At 37.4% G+C, this 14,322-nt stretch overlaps 1 protein-coding gene across 2 annotated transcripts in view; it reads right to left on the bottom strand.

Annotated features, from left to right (window-relative positions):
• Window positions 1–14,322, bottom strand: part of LOC115220268 (lysosomal acid glucosylceramidase) — a 50,163-nt gene that overhangs the window by 11,021 nt on the left and 24,820 nt on the right. For both annotated transcript variants that reach the window (XM_036509977.1, XM_029790376.2), the window contains exons 2-5: window positions 10,691–10,876; window positions 7,214–7,369; window positions 3,455–3,588; window positions 359–531 (exon numbers count right to left, since the gene is read on the bottom strand). In XM_036509977.1, the coding sequence (XP_036365870.1) occupies window positions 359–531; window positions 3,455–3,588; window positions 7,214–7,369; window positions 10,691–10,876 (649 nt within the window). The remainder of the gene's footprint in view (window positions 1–358; window positions 532–3,454; window positions 3,589–7,213; window positions 7,370–10,690; window positions 10,877–14,322) is intronic.

The raw sequence follows: 14,322 nt of genomic DNA, 5'->3' as shown, positions 1-14,322 counted from the left end.
ACTGAAAGAAGCCTGGTGTATAAAAAAATGCATGTGTGTGTCTTCCCAAGTGCCTGACAACTGGTGTTGGTGTGTTTACATCCCTGTAACTTAGCGGGTCAGCAAAAGACATCAATAGAATAAATACCAGGCTTTAAAAAAAAGGTACAGGGGTCAATTCATTCTACTAGAATTTCTTCAAAGCAGTGCCCCAGCATGACCACAGTCTAATGACTGAAACAAGTATTTAAAGATGTGTGTGTGTGTGTGTGTGTGTGTGTATGTGTGTGTGTGTGTGTGTGTGTGTGTGTGCGTGTGTGTGTGTGTATATATATCAAGATGAAATGAATAGCAAAAGGGATTTTCCAGGTAAACCTACTTGACAAAATAGAGTGCCCACGCATTATAATAGGCACCACCAGGTTTCCCTTTGAGCATTCCCATGCCTGTCATATTGTTATTTGTCTTCATCCAAGCTGGAGCACTCCATGGACTCCCAAACAAGAGCACTTTTCTTTTACTCATTTTCTGAGCCTTTTTTATTAATGGAATCTAAAAAAAAAATTTTAAAATGTTCCAATTACATTGAAAGGTAGATTATTAGTTTTTGTTTTAGATGAAGACATTCATTCACAATTGTATTGCTTGCATAATAACAGACATGTATTTCCAACTCATTAAAAGTTGGGAATAACAAATGAATTTAAAAGAAGACTCATCTTTAGAGTATATTCAGTCTTAAGCATTTTGCTTTTGTTCACTCAACATAATAGCTTCACAGTTCACTGATTGCATTAGTGACCGTCAATCTTTAGCATTCTCAGTACAGTAAGACATACAAATGTATGAATTTACAAACCCATCCAATCTTGGCGAAAAAGAGTGAGAGGTGGGAAGGAAAGGGTAAAGAAAGGATACAGAAGACAATGAGTGAAGAAATAAGAGGCAAGAAATTATCAAGAACAGAGACATGTATGTGTTTATAAATTATATTTGTATGTATGTATATGTGTATGTGTGTGTGTATGTATTTGTATATGTGTGTATGTGTGTGTGTGTGTGTATGTATTTGTGTATACATATATATATGTGTGTACCTCAAGAAATACGCGTTGCCAAGTAATAAAACAGTAGGTATTTAAAATTAAAATAAAAATTCTTATTAATTGGTGAGATGTAGGGGTCTATTATCTCTAAATTAAAATATATTTCTTCATTGAGAATAATTTGAACTTCTGTTATGCCAGAATTTTTATTCCCTAAAAAATAATATTTAAATAAAATCATATATATACATATATATATATATATATATATATAATATATATATATATATATATATATACATATATATGGCATTAGTTTGTGACTACTTGTATATTTAAGTAAGTCATATGCCTAGTATTTTATTTCTAGTCTCTGACATTAAATGAGAGACAAAGAGACATCTTATACTCCTGGACAAGACACTGGTGCATTGTACACATTGCAAATTAATTTCCCAAACAAACTGGTGATTGTTTTTTGTTTTTCCCTCTTTCTTTTATGATGTAATCTAAAAGGATAAGGGACAGAATGCATGCTGAAGTTGACACAGTTCATGTTTAACATAGCTTCTCCAATTTGGTAAAATGTTAACAAGGAGGGCAATAGTTCCAGATAGCTAAAGCTGTGAGAAAAGAAGGAATCAGGCAAAATGTTTAGTCAAAGAAGTCGGGGGTTGGGGTATATAAGGGACAGTTGAGAATAAGTGTGTTTAAGTGAATATAGTACAGAGTTATTTCGTTTTGGGATTTGGTTTGCAAGATTCTTTATGTGAGTTCGTGTGTTGAAGCATATTCTATTGTGTCTGGGGAGTCATTTTCTTTTTGTGCATGATTATGTAACACACACACCAGTAAAATTTCCACGTTTTTCTTATTTTTATTTTCCTAAAATTTTCGTTGCATTTTGCAACCTTTTTAATTAGTGCAAGACGCAACGAAAATTTTAGGAAAATAAAAATAAGAAAAATGTGGAAATTTTCCCAGTGAGTGTATTAAATAATAAGGCACAAAAAGAAAATGACTCTCCCTAGACACAATAGTACAGAGTTGGTAATTCAGAAGAACAAAGGTCATTGTAATAATGATAGAACAAACATATGAGATATACATCACATTCATGAACCATTAGTTATCATAGTGTTTCAAAGTTAGAGTTAAGTGTAATGCTGGGGGACACACAGCATTCACAGAAGTGATATGAAAATTCACAAGTCCATGTGTCCGATATAACTGATCCCAATTCATACACCAACAACTCAACTTCTTAATGGAAAGGAGGTACAAATAATAGTTGTTTGAGAGATTTGCTTGTCAGTTGTTTGATTGGTATAAAAGATGGATTACAGCAAATATTCTGCTCAATACCACAGATTTGCTTGTCAGTTGTTTGACTTTAAACAGTTGAGCATGTCCCTTGGTGGCTGACGATATGTGCATCTCTGATCACGAGCAGAAGTAGTGGGGGTGAATCATAGCCATATGTTGAGAGGAATTCTTTGGGGTTTGAATAATTCACCTCTGAAAACATGGGTGTTTCATTCATCATCCTTAAACAACCCTCATTCAGGAAGTCAACCTTAAGAAAATTCTAATTGGGCCCCACCTGAAAGGTCATGCACTGTTTATCTTCATATACGATCACCATATCGCACACATATGTTTGTGATGCATGTGCCTGGTGTACCCTTATCAGACAGGTAGTCATGATGGGTATATTGGGCTTCGTATATTTGTACCCCAGTGTCACTTTGATGGCATGCATTGCTCTCTCACACAGCAGCAACAACAGTGGAGGCGCAATAGCCCAGTGGTTAGGGCAGCAGACTCGCAGCCAGAGGATCGCGGTTTCGATTGAGCAAAAACACCTAAAGCTCCACGAGGCTCCGGCAGGGGATGGTGGTGACCCCTGTTGTACTCTTTCGCTCCAATCTTCTCTCACTCTTTCTTCTTGTTTCTTGTCCCCGACTTCCTACAAAACCGCTGAGCCTGGATGCGCATTCATCCATCCGTCGATGCTCTCGGTGTTGGGGGATGACCTGCTTTCTCTTCTGCAGGTCTTACGAATAGCAAAGGACCACGTTTCGGACTTCTCCCATCTTGCGAGCTCTGGGACGAAGACCGTTCGCTCAACAGCAACAGCAACAACAACAACAAATGCCTTTGATGCAGTACCAGACAGTGGCTCTCATGGCTTCTAACTTTAACTGATTGAAAGTGTTAACATTACAGGAATCGGTGTAAAAGATGGTCTATAGCAAAATATTCTGCTCAATGGCACAGATTTGCTTGTCAAAAGTGATAAATGGAATAAATTTAGCAAAAGATTTAGATATCAGTCAATGAAATAAAATACTTAATAATTATAACGAAGTAACAGATTGATTGGCTGTCCAAGATGTTCAAAGGTAATTCAAGCATCTCCTATTTACCTTATAATTAAGATCTTCCTCAGCTAAATCAAACTGCATTAATTTGGTGTCATTTACGGCATCGTCATAAGAATAGATACGAGTGGAAAAGTCACAGCTAGCAATTGGAACTCGACCAATGTTGTATTCAATTCCTGGAATAGGTAAACGGTAAATTATAGCAGAGTACAAAATGTATTGGAATAGAACTGTGAAACACAGAGGAATTATCAAGCATTCTAAAATCAGATTACATTGGAACAGAATAAGGAACTATTCATATGGAACTAAATTACAAATAAGGGACTAAAGTACATTTAGGGTTACACTGAAATATAGTTGTAGTACATCACGGGGGACACTACAGGGTGTTTGAGAGCTAAATTTGACGATTTTTTACATTTTTTTGTTACATCTTTTTTTGCATCTTTTTTACATCGTCTACATCTTTTTTTGCATCTTTTTTTACATCTTTTTTACATCGTCTACATCTTTTTTTGCATCTTTTTTTGCATCTTTTTTACATCGTCTACATCTTTTTTTGCATCTTTTTTTGCATCTTTTTTACATCGTCTACATCTTTTTTTGCAGAAACAGCTTAATGTATTGGTGAAAAGTCAATAGTATTGGAGAGCAAAGAGATTACAAAGTGTAGTGGAGGAAAAGTTAGCTTACATGGAGGACTGGAAGTTAGCTGAATATTGGAAAAGAGTTACCTGTATCATGATGACACAGGTATCAGAAATGCCAACACCATGACTGCTGCTCAATGCTCAGCAAACACTGGTTGTAAGACATAACTACATGGACAGCTGCAATGGAGACAACTAAGCTGTGGCCAACAGGAAGAGACACGGCAGGCTTTCTGATTGCATCTGCACACCAGAATTCATCCAACACTCGATGAACAGAGCTTCAGACTCAAATCAAACAGCTAAGTGAAGCTGGAGAGGGTTGCTGCTGGAAGGCCATATGTGTGGCAGTAGGATTTAGCCTCTTGGCATTTCTTCAGAAAGGGTCAGAATTGTTGTCAGATAATTTCTATGACTTTACCTCATTTTTCTGGTCTCCTAATTCCCCCAATTGTACTCCCATGCGTGGGCCACGGTTGAGAAGGCACCAACACTGCTTGGCCTTAGTGTTGCAGCTCAGCATGCAGCACCAAGGCCAAGCGATCAAGGTCAAGGTGTTTGAAGATATTCCCAGGGTCACACTGAAGAATGCATGAACTACTTTCCAGAGTCATCTCAAGGTCATATCGGAAGCTGAGAACAGCTATTTTGAGTAAACTGTTATCTCCTAGCCATCATCATCATCATCATCATTTAACATCTGCTTTCCATGCTGACATGGGTTGGACTGAAAATTGGCAAGCTGGGGAGCCACACTAGTTTCCAATCTGGTTTGACATGGTTTCTACGGCTGGATGCCTTTCCTAATGCTAAGCACTCCAAGAATGTAGTGGGTGCTTTTTACATGCCACCAGCACGGGTGCCATTGATGCGACATTGGTATTGGCCACACAGTGAGCTGGCAGAATCATTAGCACACCGGGCGAAATTCTTAGCATCATTTCGTCTGCTATTACGTTCTGAGTTCAAATTCTGCCACGGTCAACTTTGCCTTTCATCCTTTCAGGGTCGATTAAATAAGTACCAGTTATGCACTGGAGTCGATATAATCGACTTAATCTGTTTGTCTGTCCTTGTTTGTCCCCTTTGTGTTTAGCCCCTTGTGGGTAGTAAAGAAATAGGTATTGGCAGCACGCTCAAATGGTGCTTTTGACGGGTACCACCAGCATGGGTACCCGTCAAGTGGCACTGGCACCAGCCACAGCTACAATTTCACTTGGCTTGATAGGTCTTCTTAAGCACAGCATATTGCCCAACATGTGATGGGTGATTTTTACGTGCCACTTACACAACACTCGCATCGGCCACGGTTACAATCTTACTCGGCTTGATGGGTTGATAGTTTTCGATTTTTTAAAAATACTTTTAACTTTCGGATTGTGTATTGTTTTCGTTTTCCTTTTTTGTAAACTGTCAAATTCAGCCGAACATCCTGTATTTGACACATTGAAATATAACTGTCATAAAGACACTCTTTATGACACATTGAGATATAAATAGAGTATGTCAATAGATATGGTTCATCATACTTTGGAATTTAAATGATATATTAGAGTTTAGACTATATCACACACAGACATATACACCGTCCTCCTCTCCCTCATCATCAGCATCATGATCAACATTGTTGTCAGCTTTCTATGCTGGTATGTGTTAGATAGGTCACCATAACCCAAGTCAGAGCTGCTGTTCCCATATACAGGTTGCAGGACCACATCTTGCTTGTACAACATTTCATTTTTGGCTTGGTTTTTATGACCAACCCCTTTACTAATGTGCTGGATAGATTTTATCTTGGCATCAGAAGGAGACAAGATGGGATGTTGGACTTTCTGTAACATCTGCCTCTTTTCTTTGTCACTCTTCTCATCTTAAACGCGCTGTTTTACTTTTAAAGGATTTTGTACTACAGACTTCTCAAAAGTAAAAAGACAATAATTTTTGAAATATTTGTTCTTCTAAATAAAATAAGGTCTTTTGAAGCATTTAAATACTTAATCTAGTATTTAGTAGACGTGACCTGTGCATGATAAACAAGTTTGCAGCATCAGGTAGTGTCCACACAGATAAAACTGTATGGGGAGCGAGGGCGTCTATTTACTTTTGAGATGTCTGTTTATTTATATAATTAACGTTTTTGAAGTGTGTTTGATTAAGCTGTTCTATGTTGATGCAAAGTAGTTCAATTTGAAAGGTGGGGAAAATGACATATTAATCGACATTATACAACTAAAGTAGCCTCCCTTGTTTTCAGCAACCTACGTCAATCACAACCTCACTTTCAGCTTTTCTCGTGGCTAGTCGCAATAAAGAATAAAATTGAATAAGGTAAACCAGTCTTAATATATATATATATATATATCACTGAATATTTAATAAGCATTTTTATGTACATGTATGTATATATATATATGTACAGCCGAAAGTGCTAGGATGATCCGGTTCTTGACTGAAGATTGAAGGCTTCGAATGTCCCGTCCGTGTTTTTTGTATCGTCTTCTAAATGTTTTACGTTCTTGTCCCAGTTTGTATTTTTCTACATATAATATATATATATATTTTATTAATCTGCCTGTACAGTTGACAACTTGCTTGCCACTTGTGATGATATTTTAATAATATCATCCCCTTATATATATACATATATATATATATATATACATACATAAGTACGTACGTATATATGTATGTATGTTTGCATGTGTTATGCAAGCTGGCCAGACCTTCAGCATTATGTTAGAGCATATATATATATAGATGATATCAGATCATATATCTGTGAATGTAAATGTATATATGCATATATATGTATGTATTTATGTATATGTCTATGCATGCAAGCATGTGTGTGAACATGAGTGTGTATGGTGAGAGGTCATACAGGTAGATGGCGTATCTGTTTTTAGTTTTGTATGTAGGTGAACACTGATTAACCATTTAGCATTTAAACGGATCACATGCAGCCAAAATAATCTACCTATTTTCTCTTCAAGCTGGCTAGATCTAGTCTCCCATACCTACCCTACAATGTGGTGGTAGTGGTGGTGGCAGCAGTGGAATTTGTAGTGGTAGTGGCAGCAGTGGCATTTGTAGTGATCACTTAGCTGAAATGAAAGATTGTTAAATTGAAAGATTCAAAGAAACTCACCGAGTGGAGAGAAATACGACTGTAGCAATTTCTCCTGGGCCTTTTTTGGTAATGACACTACGTTGATTCCAGTTGCATCAGTAAAGGCACCACCAAAGCCAATGATTTTCTGGAAGGTTTTGTTGTAGTTGATTGACATTGGACTGGCATCTTCAACTAATTAAAGAGTAAACAAATATAGAAACAGCTACATGTAGATTTCTAGGAGATGAACAAGGTTTCAGATTTGTATCATTGTAAGGAAAAACAGCTGACATTTGCATCTTTTCAATGGTTTTTGGTGACATGAAGTGAAATGGTTACACTAGGGAATGGAAATGGTGTAATGACATACACTCAGCTCACATCGGACTGTTTTTATTCTACACCATTCACCACAAACAATATATGTATTAATAATAAGAGTATCGTAGTACTGAAGAAGGAAAAGAAAAGGGAAAATAAAAAAGCTTTTAACAACGCAGAAAGTTTTACAAAAGCCTTTATATTCCAGGTGCAAAAGCCCATCTTCAGAAGGATGTAGTCTGGGAAATGTCCAGTTACACCAATTCGGTTACCTTACTCAAACTCCCCAGCATTAGATTAGCTGCAGTAGCAGCCACTCTCCGAATGTTGGTGCAAGCAACTTTCTGACTGTTGATTGATGCAACATATAGTCATGTGGTGGTGGTGGTGGCATATATTATGATGTTGATCGCAGTTACTGTGATGTTTTCAAAGGAGCCACTGGCTCAAGTTCGACTGTTAATTTTGGGGGTTGAGGCAGTGAATCAATATAGCTTTTACATGTAGGTTTCCAACGTTCCTCTCCAAGGCCAGTATGGAAGCATCTATCTCTTTGGTGGTGTTGCAGCATCTGATCAGGTGCTTGCAGAAGGGTGACATGTTGGTAGAGAGGTGCTCCTTCATTCCAACATAGAGTGCTCATACTATGCTGCCAATGTAACAGTTGTTGAATTTGGAGCAGCATATTTGACATACTACATATATATGTAAGCACATGTCAATGTTGCAAATGGGATAGTTCACTAGTGTGTAGAGCAGTTGTTCTGCATGCAACCAACTTGTTAATAGGTGTTTACATAAGGATGGTCCAGAATGGGACAATAGGATGCCAAGTACCTTCCCTGCAGATAGCCTTGTAAACAGCAGTGGTGGTCTTCTCATTGAAGTAGGGAATCTACAAGAAGGTCTTAGAAGAACCCTCTTGCAACGTTTAACTGGTCTACATTTGCATAAGGAGTCAGTAACGAATGTTGGACACCTGTTGGTCTCAAGTACGTTTAGGAAATGAATAACGTGTGTGTGTTCCAGCTGGTACTGACACTGCATCTTTTGTGTATCCCGGCAATCTCATTATGTATGTAGCTTATCTTAGCCTTGATAGGGAAGGTTGACTTGTAACAGATGAAGAGGTCTCAGCAAGCTGGTTTAAGTAACTGACCAGATCTGGCAGCATCACCAAAGAGATAGATGCCTACATACTGACCTCAGAGAGGAACACTGGAAACCTACATAAAAGAAGCTATATTGATCCACCACCTCAACCCAAAATTTAACAGTCGCTCGAATTTGAGCCAGTAACTCCTATAAAAACACCACAGTGACTGCAGCCAACATCATAATATATGCTGCCACCACCACCACCACCACCACTACTACCATGTGACTATATGTCGCATCAACCAACAGTCAGAGAGTTGCTTATACCAACAGTTGGAAAGCTGCCTACACCAGTTGGAGGTTTGCTTACATCAACAGTTGGAGAGTGGCTACTACTACTGCTAACCTAACACTGTTTGTTTGCTTCAATGTTTGTTTCTCTGTTCGGTTATTAAAAAAAAAAAAATTTACATTAATCTGATGGGTTACTCTATACTTTTGTAGAGTACAAATTTATTATTCATAAACAAGAATGTTGTTGACAGTGACTTAAAATTTTCAGATAGCATTCAAGCAATGGGTTAGCTGGCTGAAACTTAAAAGTCACTGTCAACAACATTCTTGTATAAGAATGATAAATAAATAAATATATATATATATATCATGTATATTGTGATCCCTGTGCCGGTGGCACATAAAAAGCACCATCCGAACGTGGCCAATGCCAATGCCGCCTTGACTGGCTTCCATGCTGGTGGCATGTAAAAAGCACCAATCCGATCGTGGCCGTTGCCAGCCTCGCCTGGCACTTAAAACGCACCCACTACACTCACGGAGTGGTTGGCGTTAGGAAGGGCATCCAGCTGTAGAAACACTGCCAGATCAGACTGGAGCCTGGTGCAGCCTTCTGGCTTCCCAGATCCCAGTCGAACCGTCCAACCCATGCTAGCATGGAGAACGGACGTTAAACGATGATGATGATGATGCACATTTAAACACATAAGAGATACCCATCATAGGACTATCTGCATGCTAGAGAGGACAGTTAAATTCCAAACCACTGGTAGGGATAAAATTTCAAAGGGAATGAAAAATAAAAACATTTACCATCTAACTCCTGGACCAATGGTTTCAGACTTTTTTTAGCAATTAAAATAATTTGCTAGGTGAAGTCTTCTTCAGCAGGTACACCTTAGATTAAATATATATACACAAGGCAATCCAGAATATGCCCTGTGCTTATACATGCTTGCAGGTAGTCCTATGATGGATACCTCTTATGTATTTAAATGTACACTGTATTTATATGAATTATATATAGTCTATTGACTAAATTCTTACACACTAGGCCACTGGTAATGGAAATTTCTAATATTTCAGATTACCCTTTGATATTATTAATTATTGATAATTTTCGAATTGAAAAGCCAGCATATTTATTTACTGCCAACAAGGAGCTGCGCTTGCACAGTAGATTTGAAAAAATTAGAATGTATAAGCACAGGGCATATACTGGATTGCCTCATGTATATATATTTAATCTAAGGTGTACCTGCTGAAGAAGGCTTTACCTAGCAAATCATTTTATTTGCTGAAGAAAAAAGTCTGAAACCATTGGTCCAGGAGTTAGATGGTAAATGTTTTTTTCATTCCCTTTGAAATTCTATCCCTAATAATGGTTTGGAATTTAACTGTCCTCTCTAGCGTGCAAGTAGTCCTATGATAGATACCTCTTATGTGTTTAAATGTACACTGTATTTATATGAATAATATATAGTCTATTGACTAAATTTTCACATGCTAGGCCACTGGTAATGGAAATTTCAAATATTTCAGATTACACTTTGATATTATTAATATATATATGAATAGCCAGTTAAACACCACTCACAGGTACATGAGCTAACATTTGTTTGCTTTTTATCATGTGGTGGATATTTACAGCAAATATTATTTTCATGAAAAGTCAAATATGAAGAGTCAAAATAGAAATTTTACAGAATCTACAGAATCTACACCAATTTTAAATTCAGGTCAGCTAAATTCAAATTTTATTGAATAAATAAAGTGATGAAGAACTTTTGAAATACTTACTTTTTGATTTCTTAAAACTACCTGTACAATTTGATAGGCGAAAGTTTCTCTTATCTGTTACAATGACTACATATCTACCAATGTCAAGTTTTTCAATATTTGGTACAGTATCACAGTAAGTAGAGTTGCAAACGCATACAAAGGAGCCAAAATTGTAATTCCTTGGATAGCAAAGCTTTAATTCACCTGAAAATATTAAAAAAAGATAATATATTTGTCAATGCCAGGATATTGAGCAAAAGTATAGTAAAACAGCAGTCACAGTTGGTTAAGAATGATTGCAAAAGAAAACCTCATGGTATGTGTGGGTGGGAGTGCAATTTGCTGTACTTGAGAAGACACATCAAGCTTAGTGAAATTGTAGTTATGGCCAGTGCTGGTGATACATAAAAGGCACCTGTGTCGGTGACACATAAAAGGCATCCATGCCTGTAACATGTCAGCTCAAGAAACCAAGCCAAAACAGACTATGGCCCCTGGCCTTGCTAGTTCCTAACAAGCCATCCAACCCATGCCAGCATGGAAAACAGATATTAAATGTTGATGATGACGATGAACTAATTTCTGTACTTTCAATCACTGCTTCAGGCTACAACTTTGTATTTATATCAGCCCAGTGGGATATGCACACAAATCATTAAATGGTATTTACTGATTTTTTCACAAAGTTAAAGCTTCTTGGTCATCTCAGAGTCACCCCTTTTGGTATCCAGTACTGAAGACAGCTAACAAGCTAGAAAATCAGTATCTATCAGTCCACAGAGGACACATTGAGGTGACAATGGTGTTCTTACATCTTTGTAACTAAAGCAAGAATTTTTCTCCATGATAAACTGCAGTGAAATAGCCTTTGCAAGTTGAAATATACCCCCAAAATATTTGAACTGACCTACAGTTTGTTAAATGAAGTGTTTTGCTCAAGAACACATTGTCCAGTTCAGGAATTGAAACCACAATCTTACAACCATAAGTACAACACCCTAACCACTAAGCCATGTGCTGAATAGTTGTTGTCATACTATATCACAACATGTATAGGCCTATCCCAGCAGGAAAGGGAGAAAGAATAGTCAAGATGAGGTGTCAGGGTGTGCCCTCAAGGCACAAAAAAGCACAACAGATATATCTATAAAAATGAGAGAGAAATACAGAGAAGAGAGAAAGAGAGAGAGGGGTCGCAAATGTATAAAGGGACATGAGAGAGGTCCATGAGCTAGTAAATTGGCAGAGCTATTAGAATGTTGGACAAAATGTCTTACAGTATTTATTCCTGTTCCTCAAGTCCTAAGTTCAAATCCAGCTTCCACAGTCAATAAACAAAGTACCAGTTTTGTATTGGGGATTAACAAAACTGTTAGCGCACCAGATGGAATACTTTGTGTTCCAGCTTTTCGTGCTCTGAGTCCAAATCTTGTTATTACCTACCTGGGTGGTGGACCACCTGGCGCCTTGGGTACTTTTAACACTCTCTATTCTATTGCAAGCATTCAAGCCAGCTCTCTGGTTTAAGTTTTAGAGGCCCAGCAAAGGGGTCATGGGAATTACCCTTCCATATTGTCTAAGCAACAAAACAATTCTTCTTTCAAACAGCAACATCTGTTCAACACCAAATAATATTCTATTCACAAATATATTGATTTCTTTCTTAAGTGTCTACAACTTGACAATTGCCAATTGTCTTTAGAAAAGATTTTTTGTGATCTTTTTACACATGAATAAATTGCTTGAATACTCACAACATATAACATATGCATGTAGGATACAGGTGTGAATATCATATAAAGGTTTGTACGAATATTATATAAAAAGTTTATACGAATTAGGGATGGAATATTATAGAAAGGTTTGTATGAATTGGGGATGTAAATATCAAGTTTTGGAATTTTTTTTAATTACATATTCATAAAAACTAATGTTTTAATGAACCAAAATTGGGCATAAAATGCCATTTAATTCTGATGAATTTCAGTTTGAGATTGAATTTTCATTTCAGTTTTGATTTTACTTTTTAGTTTTGGTGTGTGATAAAAAAAATTAAATCTTATGAAACAGAAACTTCAAATTCAAAAATGTATTTTTTTTAATAGCCAAAATGACATTTCTATTACACTATTTTGTGGTGCGAGATAATTTTCAGAGTCTTTTTAATGTTTGGCAGCAAAGATACAACTCTTATCAGACACAAAAGAACTTAGGTCTGTGATATTGTGATTTGGCTGCCAAAATGAGGAAGTTTGGTGGTAGGTGTCTGTTCTTTGATGTTTAATTGGCATCTACTGTCAAATATTTAGTCAGCATCCATATGTTACTAGTATCTGCTGTAAAGTGTATCGACATTATCTGTTGGAGATGTTTTGTTTGCATTCATGTGTAGTTGACATTATACCATATGCTACATAGGTGGTGCATCAGAACACAACTTATAGTTGGCAACAGAATGTGAGTTGCAGCATACCCCACCTCTCTCTCTCATGTGTGTGTGTAGGTGTGTGTGTGTGCATGCATGTAAAATAGTCATCTGTGTGTCATGCTCAATGTAAATACATCATGAAAAAGCAGATTTACTGACAACTGGTGTTGGTGTGTTTACGTCCCTGTAACTTAGCAGTTTGGCAAAAGAGACAGATAGAATAAGTACCTGGCTTGAGAAAATAATGAGCAGTTGGGTTGATTCATGCCTCAGCTTGGCCATAGTGTAATGACAGAAACAAGTAAAAGAGAAAAGCAAAGATAATCATAGAAAACCCCGAGGAAGGAGTTCAAACAGGTTTTAACTGCAAACCACTATGTAGGGGCTTTCTTCATTGGTGGCAGTTGTGGTAACAGTATCAGTTGGTAGTAGTGCTGGAGGTGTTGTTGTTATTGTTGTTGCTGTTTGTTTGTTGAGTGAAGCGGTCTTCGTCCCATTAGTGGGAGAAGTCCGAATCATGGTCCTTTGCTATTCGTAAAACCCGCAGAAGAGAAAGCAGGTCAACCCCCGACACCAAGAGCATCAACAGATGGATGAATGCGCATCCAGGCTCAGCGGTTGCGTAGGAAGTCGGGGACAAGAAACAGGAAGAAAGAGTGAGAGAAAGTTGGGGCGAAAGAGTACAACAGGGATCGCTACCACCCCCTACCGGAGCCTCGTGGAGCTTTAGGTGTTTTCGCTCAATAAACACACACAACGCCCAGTCTGGGAAACGAAACCGTGATTCTACGACCACGAGTCCGCTGCCCTAACCATTGGGCCATTGCACCTCCACTTGTTGTTGCTGTTGGTAGTGGTAGTGGCGGTGAAGTTAATGGTATTATAATCCAACATTATGATTCACCAGGTATTAATAAAGAAACTATATTTCCTCTCCACCTTTTACTTTTCCTTTCATCTATTTTTTTTTTGTCTTTTTCATTCAACCATTTATTTGATGTGTCTGCTTCAATCTCAAGGACTGTCTTAAAAAAAGTTTAAATAGACCAGTTAAAATGGAAATACAAAAATGTATTTTTAGGGACAAAATTGTTTTCATGAGAGTTTAGGAATTTGCTACAGAGAGGGAGGGAGTGAGTGACTGAATGTGAGTGTGTGTGTGCGCACACATGCATGCATGTGTGTATCCTCAAAAGGTGTGCAATATTTTATGAAAATTAAT

Source organism: Octopus sinensis, linkage group LG16, assembly GCF_006345805.1.
Source record: "Octopus sinensis linkage group LG16, ASM634580v1, whole genome shotgun sequence".
Lineage (NCBI taxonomy): Eukaryota > Metazoa > Mollusca > Cephalopoda > Octopoda > Octopodidae > Octopus > Octopus sinensis.
Note: the sequence above shows the minus strand (reverse complement) of the source record. Positions and strands in the feature narration are given on the sequence as shown.